This window comes from Notolepis coatsorum, assembly GCF_963971535.1.
Source record: "Notolepis coatsorum genome assembly, chromosome: 5".
Lineage (NCBI taxonomy): Eukaryota > Metazoa > Chordata > Actinopteri > Aulopiformes > Paralepididae > Notolepis > Notolepis coatsorum.
This window is the reverse complement of record NC_140169.1, coordinates 160907548-160920197: the sequence shown is the minus strand read 5'-3', so window position 1 is coordinate 160920197 and position 12650 is coordinate 160907548. Positions and strand designations below refer to the sequence as shown.

The following is a 12650-nucleotide window of genomic DNA, read 5'->3' as shown; positions in this document are numbered from 1 at the left end:
AGACGAGGGACCAGGAGGCTGAACGAAAAACCCAGGAGGGGCATAGCAGCCAGGGGGGTAGAAAACGGGCGCAGATGCCCGGAGAGGGGGGGTGGGGATGGGAACAGAGGCCCGGGGAGGAGGACTGGACCTGGGAACAGAGGTCCGACGAGGGGGGGTGGGGATGGGCACCGAGACCCGGGGAGGGGGGCAGAACCTGAGAACCGAGGCCCGACGAGGAGGGCTGGACCTGGGAAGCGAGGCCCGACGAGGGGGGGTGGGCACAGGTGTAGAAGCCCGGGAAGGGGAGCTGGACCCTGGAGCCGGATCCCGGACGAGAGGCCCTCCAGCCGCCGGACTAGGGACCGGTTCAGGAGAGCCGGAATGGAGGTGCGGCGGCGACGACCCCCGGAGCAGGATCCCACGCAGGCCCCGGCGAAGACCACGGCGAAGACCCCGGCGGAGACCACGGCGAGGACCAGGACGCCGATCACGGCGCAGAGCTAGACCAGACGGGGAGCCAGGATCCGTCGAAGAGCCGGGAGCCGGCACGGCAGCCGGACCAGGTGGAGAGGCCGGGCAGGGCGTGGAGACCGGATCGGTCTCGGCGGCGAGGCGTGGTGTAGGATCCGGGGATGAGGAGCCAGGACCCAGAGCTGAGGCTGGACTGGGCGTGGAAGCTGGACCAGCTGTGGAGGCCTTACTAGCCATACTAGCCTCGGGGGCTAGGCTAACTGTGGGCCCTGGACTCACTGTGGGAACTGCGCTAGCTGAAAATGCCTGGCTAGCTTGGGACATCTGGTCCGTCTCAGGTACTAGGCTCACCCTGAACCTGGAGCCTAGTCTGGCAGTGGAGACTGTGCTAGCTGGAGACATCTGGTCTGTCTCCGCTACCAGGCTCACCCTGAACCTGGAGCCTAGGTTGGCAGTGGGCGTCTGGTTAGCTACTGTAGCGGGGCTAACAGGCGGGGTTGTGCTAACTGGGGACGGCCGGTTAGCTATTGGGACGGGGCTAACGGGCGGAGCTATGTTAGCTGGGGATGCCTGGCTAGCTTGGGACATCTGGTCCGTCTCCGGTACTAGGCTCACCCTGAACCTGGAGCCTAGTCTGGCAGTGGAGACTGTGCTAGCTGGAGACATCTGGTCTGTCTCAGATACTAGGCTCACCCTGAACCTGGAGCCTAGTCTGGCAGTGGAGACTGTGCTAGCTTGAAACGGCCGGTTAGCTATTGAAACGGAGCTAACGGGCGGAGCTAGGTTAGCTGGGAGTGGCTGGTTAGCTCTTGACACTAAGCTAACCGGCGGAGCTATGTTAGCTGTGGACGTCTGGTTAGCTGTATGAGCGGAGCTAACGGGTAGAGCTGTACCAACTGGGGACGTCTGGCCATCTATAGTGGCGGAGCTAACAGGAGGAGCTGTGCTAACGGGGAACAGCCGGTCAGCAATTGGCACGAAGCTAACGGGCGGAGCTAGGTTAGCTGGGAGTGGCTGGTTAGCTAATGGCATGAAGCTAACGGGCGGAGCTAGGTTAGCTGGGAGTGGCTGGTTAGCTCTTGACACTAAGCTAACCGGCGGAGCTATGTTAGCTGTGGACGTCTGGTTAGCTGTATGAGCGGAGCTAACGGGTAGAGCTGTACCAACTGGGGACGTCTGGCCATCTATAGTGGCGGAGCTAACAGGAGGAGCTGTGCTAACGGGGAACAGCCGGTCAGCAATTGGCACGAAGCTAACGGGCGGAGCTAGGTTAGCTGAGAGTGGCTGGTTAGCTATTGGCATGAAGCTAACGGGCAGAGCTAGGTTAGCTGGGAGAGGCTGGTTAGCTCTTGACACTAAGCTAACCGGCGGAGCTAGGTTAGCTGTGGACGTCCGACCGGCGATGGACATCCGAGCAACCTCAGCGGCTGTGGGAGGATCTAGGCTGACCGTAAGCCTGAGAACAGTCGGCAGGCTAGCTACACTAGCCTTCGGCTTATGCTTCTCCATGAGGACCGCAATATGTTCAGCCATCTCCCACATCGCCGTCTGCAGTGTCGGGTTCTCAGTGGCGACCTGGTCGATCTTCCGGAGTAGGAACCCCCATTTGGCCAGTGAGTAACTCTTTATGTCACCGGCCATCAGGGCCAGGACAACGGTGATGGTATCGCTTGCCTTTCCTGCTGCATTCGTTAATGTTGGTGGCGACATTCTGTCACGATGGGGTTAGGTAGAATGCAATAATACAGAAAGGGAAAGAATGGAGGAGGCAGAGGCAAGGAGTGAAGCTTGGAGAAGGGTGTTTACTGTAGAATCCAGTGCAATACAGGGAAAATACAGAAACTAAATAACAGACTTCACAATACAAAACAACAAACACTAAGACTTACTAGAGGGAGAACGGTGCGACACGACGTGGAGGAACAGGGGGTAACTGGAGGAATGTCGCCACAACGAAGGGGAGACAGACAGACACCTAAATACCCCGACTAATTAACAATTAAGAACATCTGGCCAACACCGAATCACAACCAACACCTAGACAATAAGCAAAGAATAACTAAACACAACTAAACACAAAAGCAACTCCTAACAACCCAAAACAGTGCATGACATCACACCAGGGAAGGGAAAGACAACAACAGTACACACCATGACACCACATTAATCATACTATTAATTATAGTTATCACAGTAGTCAGGATGTCCAGAGTACTGGAGCGCACCGATTGTTTGTCACCACTAGAGGGTGGTAGGGCGCCAATGTCAGGCCGAGGGCCAATGTCAGATAGAGGGCATTGCCCAAAGTTAGGTGTAGGGTACTGCCCAATGTTACCATCCTGCCCAGTCCAGCCAGGACCGGGCCTAGGATCCTGACAAGAAAGTACCCAGAAATTAGTGACGATGGACATTTCTCTTTACATAAATTAACACTTATGTCTGTGATCAATACATATAACTATCCTACATGTCTGTTATCAATACATAGAACTATCCTACATGTCTGTGATCAATTCATAGAACTATCCTACCTGGGGTGTAAAAGTACCCAGAAATTATACTTAAGTGAAAGTATGGGTACTGTAACTGAGGGGTTACAAAACCCTGACTGTATTAAAGATTGTGATAGATTAAACCACTGCTAGTTATCATTATTATTACTTGCCAGAAAGTACAGTTAATTATGGCAGACACTCAGAATAATACGGCACGGTGACAAAGAAATATCATTTAGAATATTTATTGTTATGCAGCAAATTGTACAGAGATGGGAATTAAGGTCGCGCTTGTATGGCGAAGAATATGAATAAAGTCAGTCAGTAGCAAACGTCAGTTGGAATGAATAATTCCTACGATGGGGAACTAGACTAAACGCCGCCTGGCGTAGGATGGCAAGATAGGGGGAAACGCTGGTACCGCTGGAGACAGGGGGGTTATCCTCCCAGAGATGTAAGCTCTGGAGGAAAGAAGAATGTTCGGATACTCAGTCTGTTCAATTGAAGAAAGGGGGTTCTCGTACGGAATCCAGTCCTTGTAATCCAAAGGCTCAGCAACAAAGCAATAACTGTAATCCAATTGCCCGATAGCAATGACGATAGCCAGCTAGCTTCGGTCCACGAAGCTAGCCCGAGGTAAATCTTCAAGGTGGTTAAATCCAAACGACAGTGGGTATTAACGAGGCTCTTCTCCAAGGGTAGTACGTTCCACAATCACTATAATCCAACCAATACTGGTTCTGCAATCGCCGCCGTAGGTTCCAATATGCACATGTCCAGTAGGTTCCACGACTAGGCCCTCCTCGTGTACTGGCACCAATGTATTTAGTCCACGCACACTGGCTAAGGTTCCACTAGCTACTAAACGAACGAACTGCTGTTGACACGATTCACACTAAATAACGACTCTTTACTTCACATTAAGCTAAGTCGAACTTGACGTTACTGCATTAACTCTGACACTTTTACTATTCACTTCGCACGTGGTTCACAACACTCTGTTTAGACGAACTGCTTGCACTTCACTGTTTTTACCGAACGCCGAACTGCTGCTGTTCGCACCTGCCACGATATATATACTTAAGTGGCTTTCTAGTGCCAAACCTCAGTTCTCGTCTCGAATCAATGCGCCGGCTCCAGGCATGCTCCAACATGCCCAGGCTCGCCTTTGAACCTGACTTTAGGGGCGCGCCGTCTGGCGCCGAGAGCGTTATCCAATGAGGAAAGTGAATATTACTAGGATTCAAACGCAGGCTTAAAGGGATATAACTTGTATATATAAATAATATACAAGGTATATAAAACAATAAACGTAGATTCTCAGCTTTAATCTGGCCCTTCACAACAGGTACCGTCTCAAAATCTGAGAAAGCGGTCAAAATACAATGTTACCATAATGGCATCACACCCAGAGTCCACAGTTAAAATAATGTCATTGGACATTTTTAAAAAGAGCAGTCTCAGTACTATGACGAAGTCTAACAGAAGGGGAAACCTGGGTGTAGGTTGGTGATATTAGATTAGAGTCAAATGTGTTGTCATTATACAGCACAAATACAGTACGGTGGGAATAAATGTGGCAAACAGAGTGTAGATGTAATAGTAAAGTGCAGTAGTAATATACAATGTACAGGTGATTGGGCTGGTTAGGAAATATACAGTGGTGGTGCTGGTCAGATGTATGTACAGAGTATAGTATTAACATGTGCAGTGGTACAGGTATGAAGACACTATGGCAGTGGGTCATACTGGCCAGTATAGCATAACTAGTAGGACACACTTCTGAGTAGAAGTCAAAAGGTCCTTGTGTGATAATCAGTGATTATGCTGCTGGTTTTGGGTTGATTTTTAAATTTATCCCACAAGATTGCACCTTTATTATCATGCTTTGTGTGTGCGCCAATACAATTCTACATAGGGAGATCTGAAGACACACATGATAGCTCATACAGGAGAGAAACTATTTTGTTGTTCAGTTTGTGGGAAAGGGTTCAGTCATAAAAGGGATCTGAAGAAACACAGGAAAACTCATACATGAGAGGCATCATGTAGTTGTTCAGTTCAGAGAAGGGGGCTTGAAAATAAGCAAGAACGGGTCCTAAAATACAGTTTGCCGTATATTTAATAGTAACCCCATGTACTTATACTAAGCAGTATACTCAACAGGAACCCCATGTACTTATACTAAGCAGTATATTTAACAGGAACCCCATGTACTTATACTAAGCAGTATGATTAGTACCAGCATCATTATGGTGATAGTTATCCCCAGAATGAATATGAGGTAGTATCACCAGAAGTAATATGAGGTAACTATCACCAGAATTAATATGAGGTAGCTATCACCAGAATTAGCGGCTGTACTATAGCGTGTTTAAAAGAAGTTGGAAGAATTCCTGAACTAAAACAAGCATGCACCAAAACAAGAATAGAAGAGCCAACTGACTTAAAATCAAAAACCTCTTTTAAAAAGGCGAGAGGGAACACTGACAAAGAGAGGCAGTTGTTGGGCCGCAACTCACGAACAACATCAGATAGTGAGGACAAGGATATGGGTTTAAACTCCTCAAGAACAGCTGGGCACACAGGTGGAACCGAGGGGTCGGGGGCAGCAAGAGGGGGTGCAGACCGAAGAGACAGGATTTTGTCAACAAAGAAATTTGAAGAAATCATTACCCATAGAATACTGTGTGATGGCCATGTACAGTGATGCTGTGTATTGCATGTATATATTTATCTATATCTGCAGATATTCCTGCATATATTCCTGTTTATATATTAGATTGGATTCAAATGTATTGTCATTATACAGCACAAGTACAGTACAGATATAGTATATAAAAGCCATAGTAGCTGACTGATTTTTTTTTTTTTTAAAGGGATAGACCAGGGGTCTCAAACTCATTCCATCATGGGCCAAGGGTTCATTTTGGCTATACATTGCACCAGGTGTGTTAGTTGAAGAGGTGAGCCATTTTCTAGTGTTGCACATGGACAGTATGGGTATGGGGGGGTTCATTTTCCATTGATGGGGATTTGATTGGCTGTTTACCTGCGGTCACAGGGGTAAGAACGTTAATGTTAGTTTGGCCAGATAAACAATTAGGATATACTAATTAAAATGGTTGGACCTGTGAGATTTGTGCTTTGTACTTTGTAGGTCTGCATTTTAAATGTAAGGAGTAAAAAGTATGACATTTGAATTAGAAATACAATTACTCAAGTACTTTACACCCCTGGTTCTCAGAAGCTAATCTCAGTTGGTATCCTTAGAGATGTAAAAGATTAGTCATACGTGGAGATCTGAATAGGAAGGACCCCAAGGCTATTGAGTTTACCAACCTACTGGACAACGTTGAGCTAATACAACATGTAAATGAACCCACTCACCAACATGGTGACATATCCTAGATTTAATGATGGACATTGATAAAGTATCAGTAATCGAATTACCTATATCTGACCATCACTGTGTATTCTTCAATGCTAACTTAAACTTAACAGGGAAGCCAGCTGTAATGTGTTTTGAAGACACAGAGGAAATAGTCACAGTGTAGGAATGGTGTTTTACACTACAGAGAATGGAAAACGAGCGGGCCGGTGAAGAAAGGCAGTGTTTTAAGGGTTAATTCTATTTTCCGTTTGTTTAAGTGAGGGAGCCTATCTTATCAGACACAGGAATGAAAACAAGAAGCCACATAGCTGGCTGCGACTGAGTAGAGTCAAGTCAAGTCAAGTCAAGAGTTTTAATTGTCATGGCATACAAGTATACAATGAAATGCGGGTGGTCTTGCCCGCAACGATGTGCAATACAGTGGTACAACATATACTAGAATCCAATAAAAAAAAAAACATTGTGCAATAAACAGGTAACAGGTAACATGGTGTGACATCTCGGTATCTGTACATAGTTATTTACAGAGCATATAGGACATGCTAGGTAGCTTTGGTAGTGCAATACACTGTTCCTGTTATACTAATTTAAAGTGGCCTTTCCTTTTGGCCATAAGTGTGCGTATGTGCGGCATGAGTGTGTGCCCGCTCATCTTAAAGTGTTAAGTGGCTGCTAGTGTGTGAGCATGCACAGCGTGCGTGTCATGTGTGTGCTCATGTGTGCTTATGTGTGGATAGTTCAGTGTTCTGTGGTGCTCAATGTTCATTGTTCAAGACTCTGATGGCCTGGGGGAAGAAGCTGAGCCTAAGCCTCTCTGTCCTAGTAGCTGGGGTTCGCAGGCGTCTGCCTGACCTCAGCAGCTGAAACAGGCTGTTATTGGGGTGGTGGGGGTCTTTCATTATTCTGCAGGCTCTGGATTTGCATCTCTTGTTGTATAGAACCTGCAGGGGAGGTAGTGCAATACCCGTGGTGCACTCGGCTGAGCGCACCACTCTCTGTAGGGCCTTCTTGTCCTGTGCCGTGCTGTTTCCATACCAGGCAGGGATGTTTCCGGTCAGGATGCTCTCTACAGCTCCTGAGTAGAAGGACTGGAGTATCTTCCCCGATACGCTGAACTTCCTTAACTGTCTCAGGTGGTAGAGGCGCTGTTTCGCCTTCTTTACTACTGTGTCTATGTGTGTTGACCATGTCAGATCCTCTGAGATGTGGACCCCCAGGTACTTAAAGCTGCTCACCCTGTCCACGGTAGCCCTGTTAATCATCAGTGGTGTGTGTGTCTCCTGCTGTCCTCTCCTATAATCCACGATCAGCTCCTTGGTTTTACCAATGTTCAGGAGCAGGCTGTTGTCCTGGCACCAGCGTTCCAGTACCTCAACCTCCTCCCGGTAGGCCTTCTCGTCGTTGTCCGAGATCAGCCCCACCACCACCGTGTCGTCTGCGAACTTCACTATGGAGTTGGTGCTGAACTTGGCCACACAATCGTGTGTGTAGAGTGAGTACAGCAGGGGGCTCAGAACACAGCCCTGGGGGGACCCGATGCTCAGGGTGATGGTGTTGGAGGTCTGACCCCCCACCCTGACCGCCTGGGGTCTTTCACTCAGAAAGTCCAGTACCCAGGCGCTCAGGGCGGAGCTCAGACCCAGCTCGATCAGCTTGTCCACCAGTCTGGTGGGGACTATGGTGTTGAACGCTGAGCTGTAGTCAATGAACAACAGTCTCACATAGCCCCCCTTCTGACGGTCAAGGTGAGAGAGGGTGCTGTGCAGTACCTGGGAGACCGCGTCGTCAGTGGACCTGTTTGTCCTGTATGCAAATTGCATAGGGTCCATATCACTGGGGAGGGAGGCACAAATGTGGTCCTTGACCAGCCTCTCGAAACATTTCATGACCACAGAGGTGAGTGCCACCGGTCTGTAGTCATTTGGACATGTTGGGGAGGGTTTCTTCGGTACAGGGATGATGGTAGACATCTTGAAGCAGGCAGGGACCACTGACTCCGCCAGGGATTGATTAAATATGGCGGTGAACACCTGGGCCAGCTGGTTGGCACAGGACTTAAGTATGCGTCCTGTTATACCATCTGGGCCAGCAGCCTTCCTGGTGTTCACCTGCATAAATGCTCTTCTCACACTGTGTTCCGACAACGAGAGAGCGTCCCCGCCCCCCCCGCGGGGAACCCTTATACTCCTCCATGTTTCCTAACTCTCTACCCAGGTTGTAACCGGTGGTGCGAGAGTTCAGCGCTGCTCTAATAGTACTGTCCACCCACGGTTTCTGGTTTGGGAAAACCTGCACCTTTTTCGTGAGGACGATACTATCAGCTATTGTTGTTATATAGCTCACCACTGTGTCTGCAAGCTCGCTGACGTCACTGGCGCTGCCTTGGAACATGTCCCAATCCGTGTCTGCTAACACGTCCTGGAGCGTGGCCTCTGATTCGTCAGTCCACTTCTTTGTCTCACGTGACACGACGGCGTCACGTGATCTTTGTTGATATGCGGGGAATAACAAGATGGAGTCGTGATCACTCGCGCTTGAAGACCCTGTTAATGGCGGAGTGGCTACTGCCTTGTAGCCGGCTCTGAACGGGGAATAACAGTTGTCTAGCGTGTTCCTCCCTCTCGTGGAGCAGGCGATGTGCTGAAAGAAGGACGGCATCACTTTCTTCAGGTTCGCCTGGTTGAAATCGCCAGCCACTATCATCGCCGCATCCGGATGTTTTATCTGTTGTCTGTTCAGGTGATCATGTAGTTCTCCCAGCGCTTTGCCAGTATTCGCCCGTGGGGGAATATATACGGCGGTCATGATGACCGCGGTAAACTCCCGGGGTAGATGGAACGGACGGCACAGGATAGAAATGTGTTCCATGTCCGGGGAACACGAGCTCGAGAGAACATGCACCCCTTCGGGATTAACCCAGGAATTGTTCGTGAGGATGCAGACCCCGCCGCCGATACTCTTTCCTGAGGCTGCCGTTCGATCTGCATGTAATACTGTGAAGGCGTCCGAGGGAGAGACGCTTTTGTCCGGAGTCGCCGACGTGAGCCATGTTTCCGTGAAACACATGATGTTGATGTCTCTCATCTCCCGTTGGAAGCGGACCCTCGTTCTCAGGTCATCCATCCTACCCTCCAACGAACGGGCATTCGCCAGAAAGATGGATGGAATTGCTGGGCGGTAAGCGGCTCTTTTTAATCTCAGCCTAATACCTCCACGTCTCCCTCTGTGCCTCTTCCTGCCGTTTCCTTTGTTCTTTTCCTTGCCGCCATTCTCCCGTCTGATTTCTGCTGGCCATTCTAGGCATAAAGTGTCTCCAAACTCCTCTTTGAGCCCGGGGGTTTAGGTCCATAAGTGTCTGGCGGTCGTATGACTTACCCGCCAGTGTTGCTTTAATAAAAAAAGTAGAAAAAACAAACATAATAGCTAAAAGTGTGTACATCGTTGCGGAGCTAAAACCAGAGGCGTCTGACCGGGGTCGCGTCCTAGCTGATGACAGGAGGATCACGAGTATGAGTGGCAAGAAAGAACTGTTTTTCTAAGATTATCACAGAGTATATACACTGCACTCCACCCCTCCACAGTCATTTACATCAAAATGTGAAGAACAGCATTATTCTTCAGTAACAAAATGTGACTACTCTACTTCCTGTATTGGCCCTATACTGTGTCCTGGGTGTTCATTTGATAATAATCCTGATAATAATTTACAGAAAGAAGAGATAGGTTGAAAACCGTATTGATGATTTATATATGAATATATAAAATAGAGATAAATAATGTATATATATATATATATATATATATATATATATATAAGGGGGAGATGGCCGTTTGAGCGGTGGAAGATTATGGGAGTCAGGGAGTGTGTTGCAGAGGGCGCTGGTTAACATCAACAGTGGATAGCAGCCACATCATCACAAGGTCAGTGTCTACAGCAGCGCAGGGTGGCCCGTTGCTATAGTAATCTGGGTCAAATAGCTATGGTCAAAGATGACAGCGTGTCGCATGACAACAGGGAGAGGGGCGGGGCCTGTCGTTGCTATGGCGAGATGAGACACAGTAAATAGGCAGAGTGTTTGTTTTGAAGACCGTGTTAGCAGGGCAGAATGTTTACATTCCTAGCCAGAACATCAACAAGCTGATTCGACATAATAACTCTCTTCCAAGAAAGAGTAGCCATTATGAGCGAGACAAGATGGCCACAAGGAGCCACGAGGAGGATGAGATAAGATGAGAGGAAATGTCAACAAATTTGCACCAAGACAAGATGGCCGCAGAGCCACGAGGAGGCTAACGGATTAGAGTCAGAGAGTGACGTCAGCTCAAATACTCTAGACTGAGTTTGCCACCATCTAGGGGGGGACAGTGGGATAATGCAGGCAAATGTTTGAAGATAGGTCTCTACAACCACCTAGAATATTGATATACAGGTTAATTAAATAGAGTTTAATTATACAATGGGTTAAATAAGAATTGCACAGAGAGATGAGGTGCAGTTAATTAAATAGGTTTAATTATGAAATAAGAGGGAGTTTGATCTCCAGTGGGCCCTTCTCACACCTGATAAGTAGGCAGGTGGCATTAGCCAATCAGATGATCTCAGGCACAGCCTACTTATACGTCTGTCACAGGCGTGCACGTTTGTTTGTTTTCAGTTATTTTGAGTCACTTCTCAGGTTTACTTTGTAGCACTTGTCTTTTGTTTAGGTTACAGTTAAACACCGAGTCTATGTATTGCTTTGCTTTTTCCACTTTGCAAGAGACAATGAAACTCTTTAAATGCACTCAACGAGTAGACATCATTTACTATCAAGATAATCAAGATTGGTAAAGGACTCCAAGAAGGGTTGTGAGGTTAATTGATAGAGGTAACAGATCTGAAAGAAAGAGGAAGGTTGTTCCAGTCAGATGGAGACAATGGAGAGCAGCTTCAGGCATTAGATGTTATTTCAAGCATACGCTAAATACATTACATTGACCATAAAAGCATGCCGTGATAACGATTTAGACATGTAACTTTGTCCATGAGGCCCCAATAAGAGTCCTCTATTGTTTTAGTACAGGTTCAAACCTGTCAGGTTTTAAAACTGTAGGACCCAGGCCTAGAACTGTACGCTGAGAAAGGGAACTGCACCCAGAGGGGTAGGTTTGGCCTGCGGGAGTTGTTTTTGGGTTGGAGGTGTAGAACAGGGGGGAAGACTGTCATGTTTTATTTATTTTATTTTATTATTTTTTGTATTTTTATTATTTTTACTGGGGATACCATACACAGAGGTCGAGACGGCTTTTGAACTGTTTAACGACGTTTCAGAGCAACGTTGCTGCACTGTATGATTTGGATGAAAGAAATGTGATAACGAGCAACATTTTTTTTTTTCACGCTTTACCGATACCGATATTCCGATATTGTCCAACTCTTAATTTCCGATACCGATATCAACCGATATCAACCGATACGATATATGCAGGGTTTCCCACCCCAAAAAACGGAATAATTTCAGGTAACTAACCATTTCACTGGATATATATATAACAAATATTGTTATTGTTTTTTTCTTTTTTTAAACCGATACCGATATTTTCCGATATCACATTTTACTGCCGATATCGGCCGATAATATCGGTCGGCCGATAATATCGGACATCCCTAATATATATATATATATATGGTTTGTTTTTTGGCCAACGAGACTCTAGGGGACATTTTTTCTGTTGTCATGACTTGGGAAACTGCCCTGCTCATTGGAGCTGAGTTGAAATGTTACCGGACAGTTTTTTATTTTTATTTCTTTCTCTCTCTCTCTCTTTTTCTTTTGTGAGTTCTCGCTGGGCGTGTCTCTCTTCAGTCTCCTGTGCCGGTCCAAATGCCCACCCAGCTGATGGGACGCAGCTAGGACACTGCTGACAGCTGACCACTGAGAAAGGAGGCTGAGGCCCACGGTTCGAACCGGGGGCATGTGCTGGGCCAGCTGACCACTGAGAGAGGAAGCTGAGGCCCACTGCTCTAGCACGGGGAGACAGCTATTCTACTGAACTGATTTCTGAGAAAGTAAGCTGTCCCAGTCTGCTGCAGAACTAGGCCTATCGGCTGGTGAACGCATACACCCAGCTGATGGGACGTTAAGAACATCAACCGACAGCTGACCCCAGCCTGATAGTATCGGTGGTCCAGAGATAGAGATCTAAGAGACAGCTTCCATCAGGCTTTCGACCAGACTCATTGGGCATCAGCTGATGACAAAGATCTAAGCCAGCCGGTCTGGGCCATTCACCGGGCCGCTCCTTGCATCAGAGCCATGGACTGCAGA

General features: G+C 47.7%; 1 protein-coding gene across 1 annotated transcript in view; it reads left to right on the top strand.

Annotated features, from left to right (window-relative positions):
- myo3b (myosin IIIB) overlaps positions 1–12236 on the top strand; it is a gene marked incomplete at its 3' end in the record, with an annotated part of 495246 nt that extends 483010 nt beyond the window's left edge. Inside the window, 1 exon segment of the mRNA XM_084314352.1 lies at positions 12189–12236. Within this exon segment, the coding sequence (XP_084170478.1) occupies positions 12189–12236 (48 nt within the window).
- Positions 12237–12650: the final 414 nt, after the last annotated feature.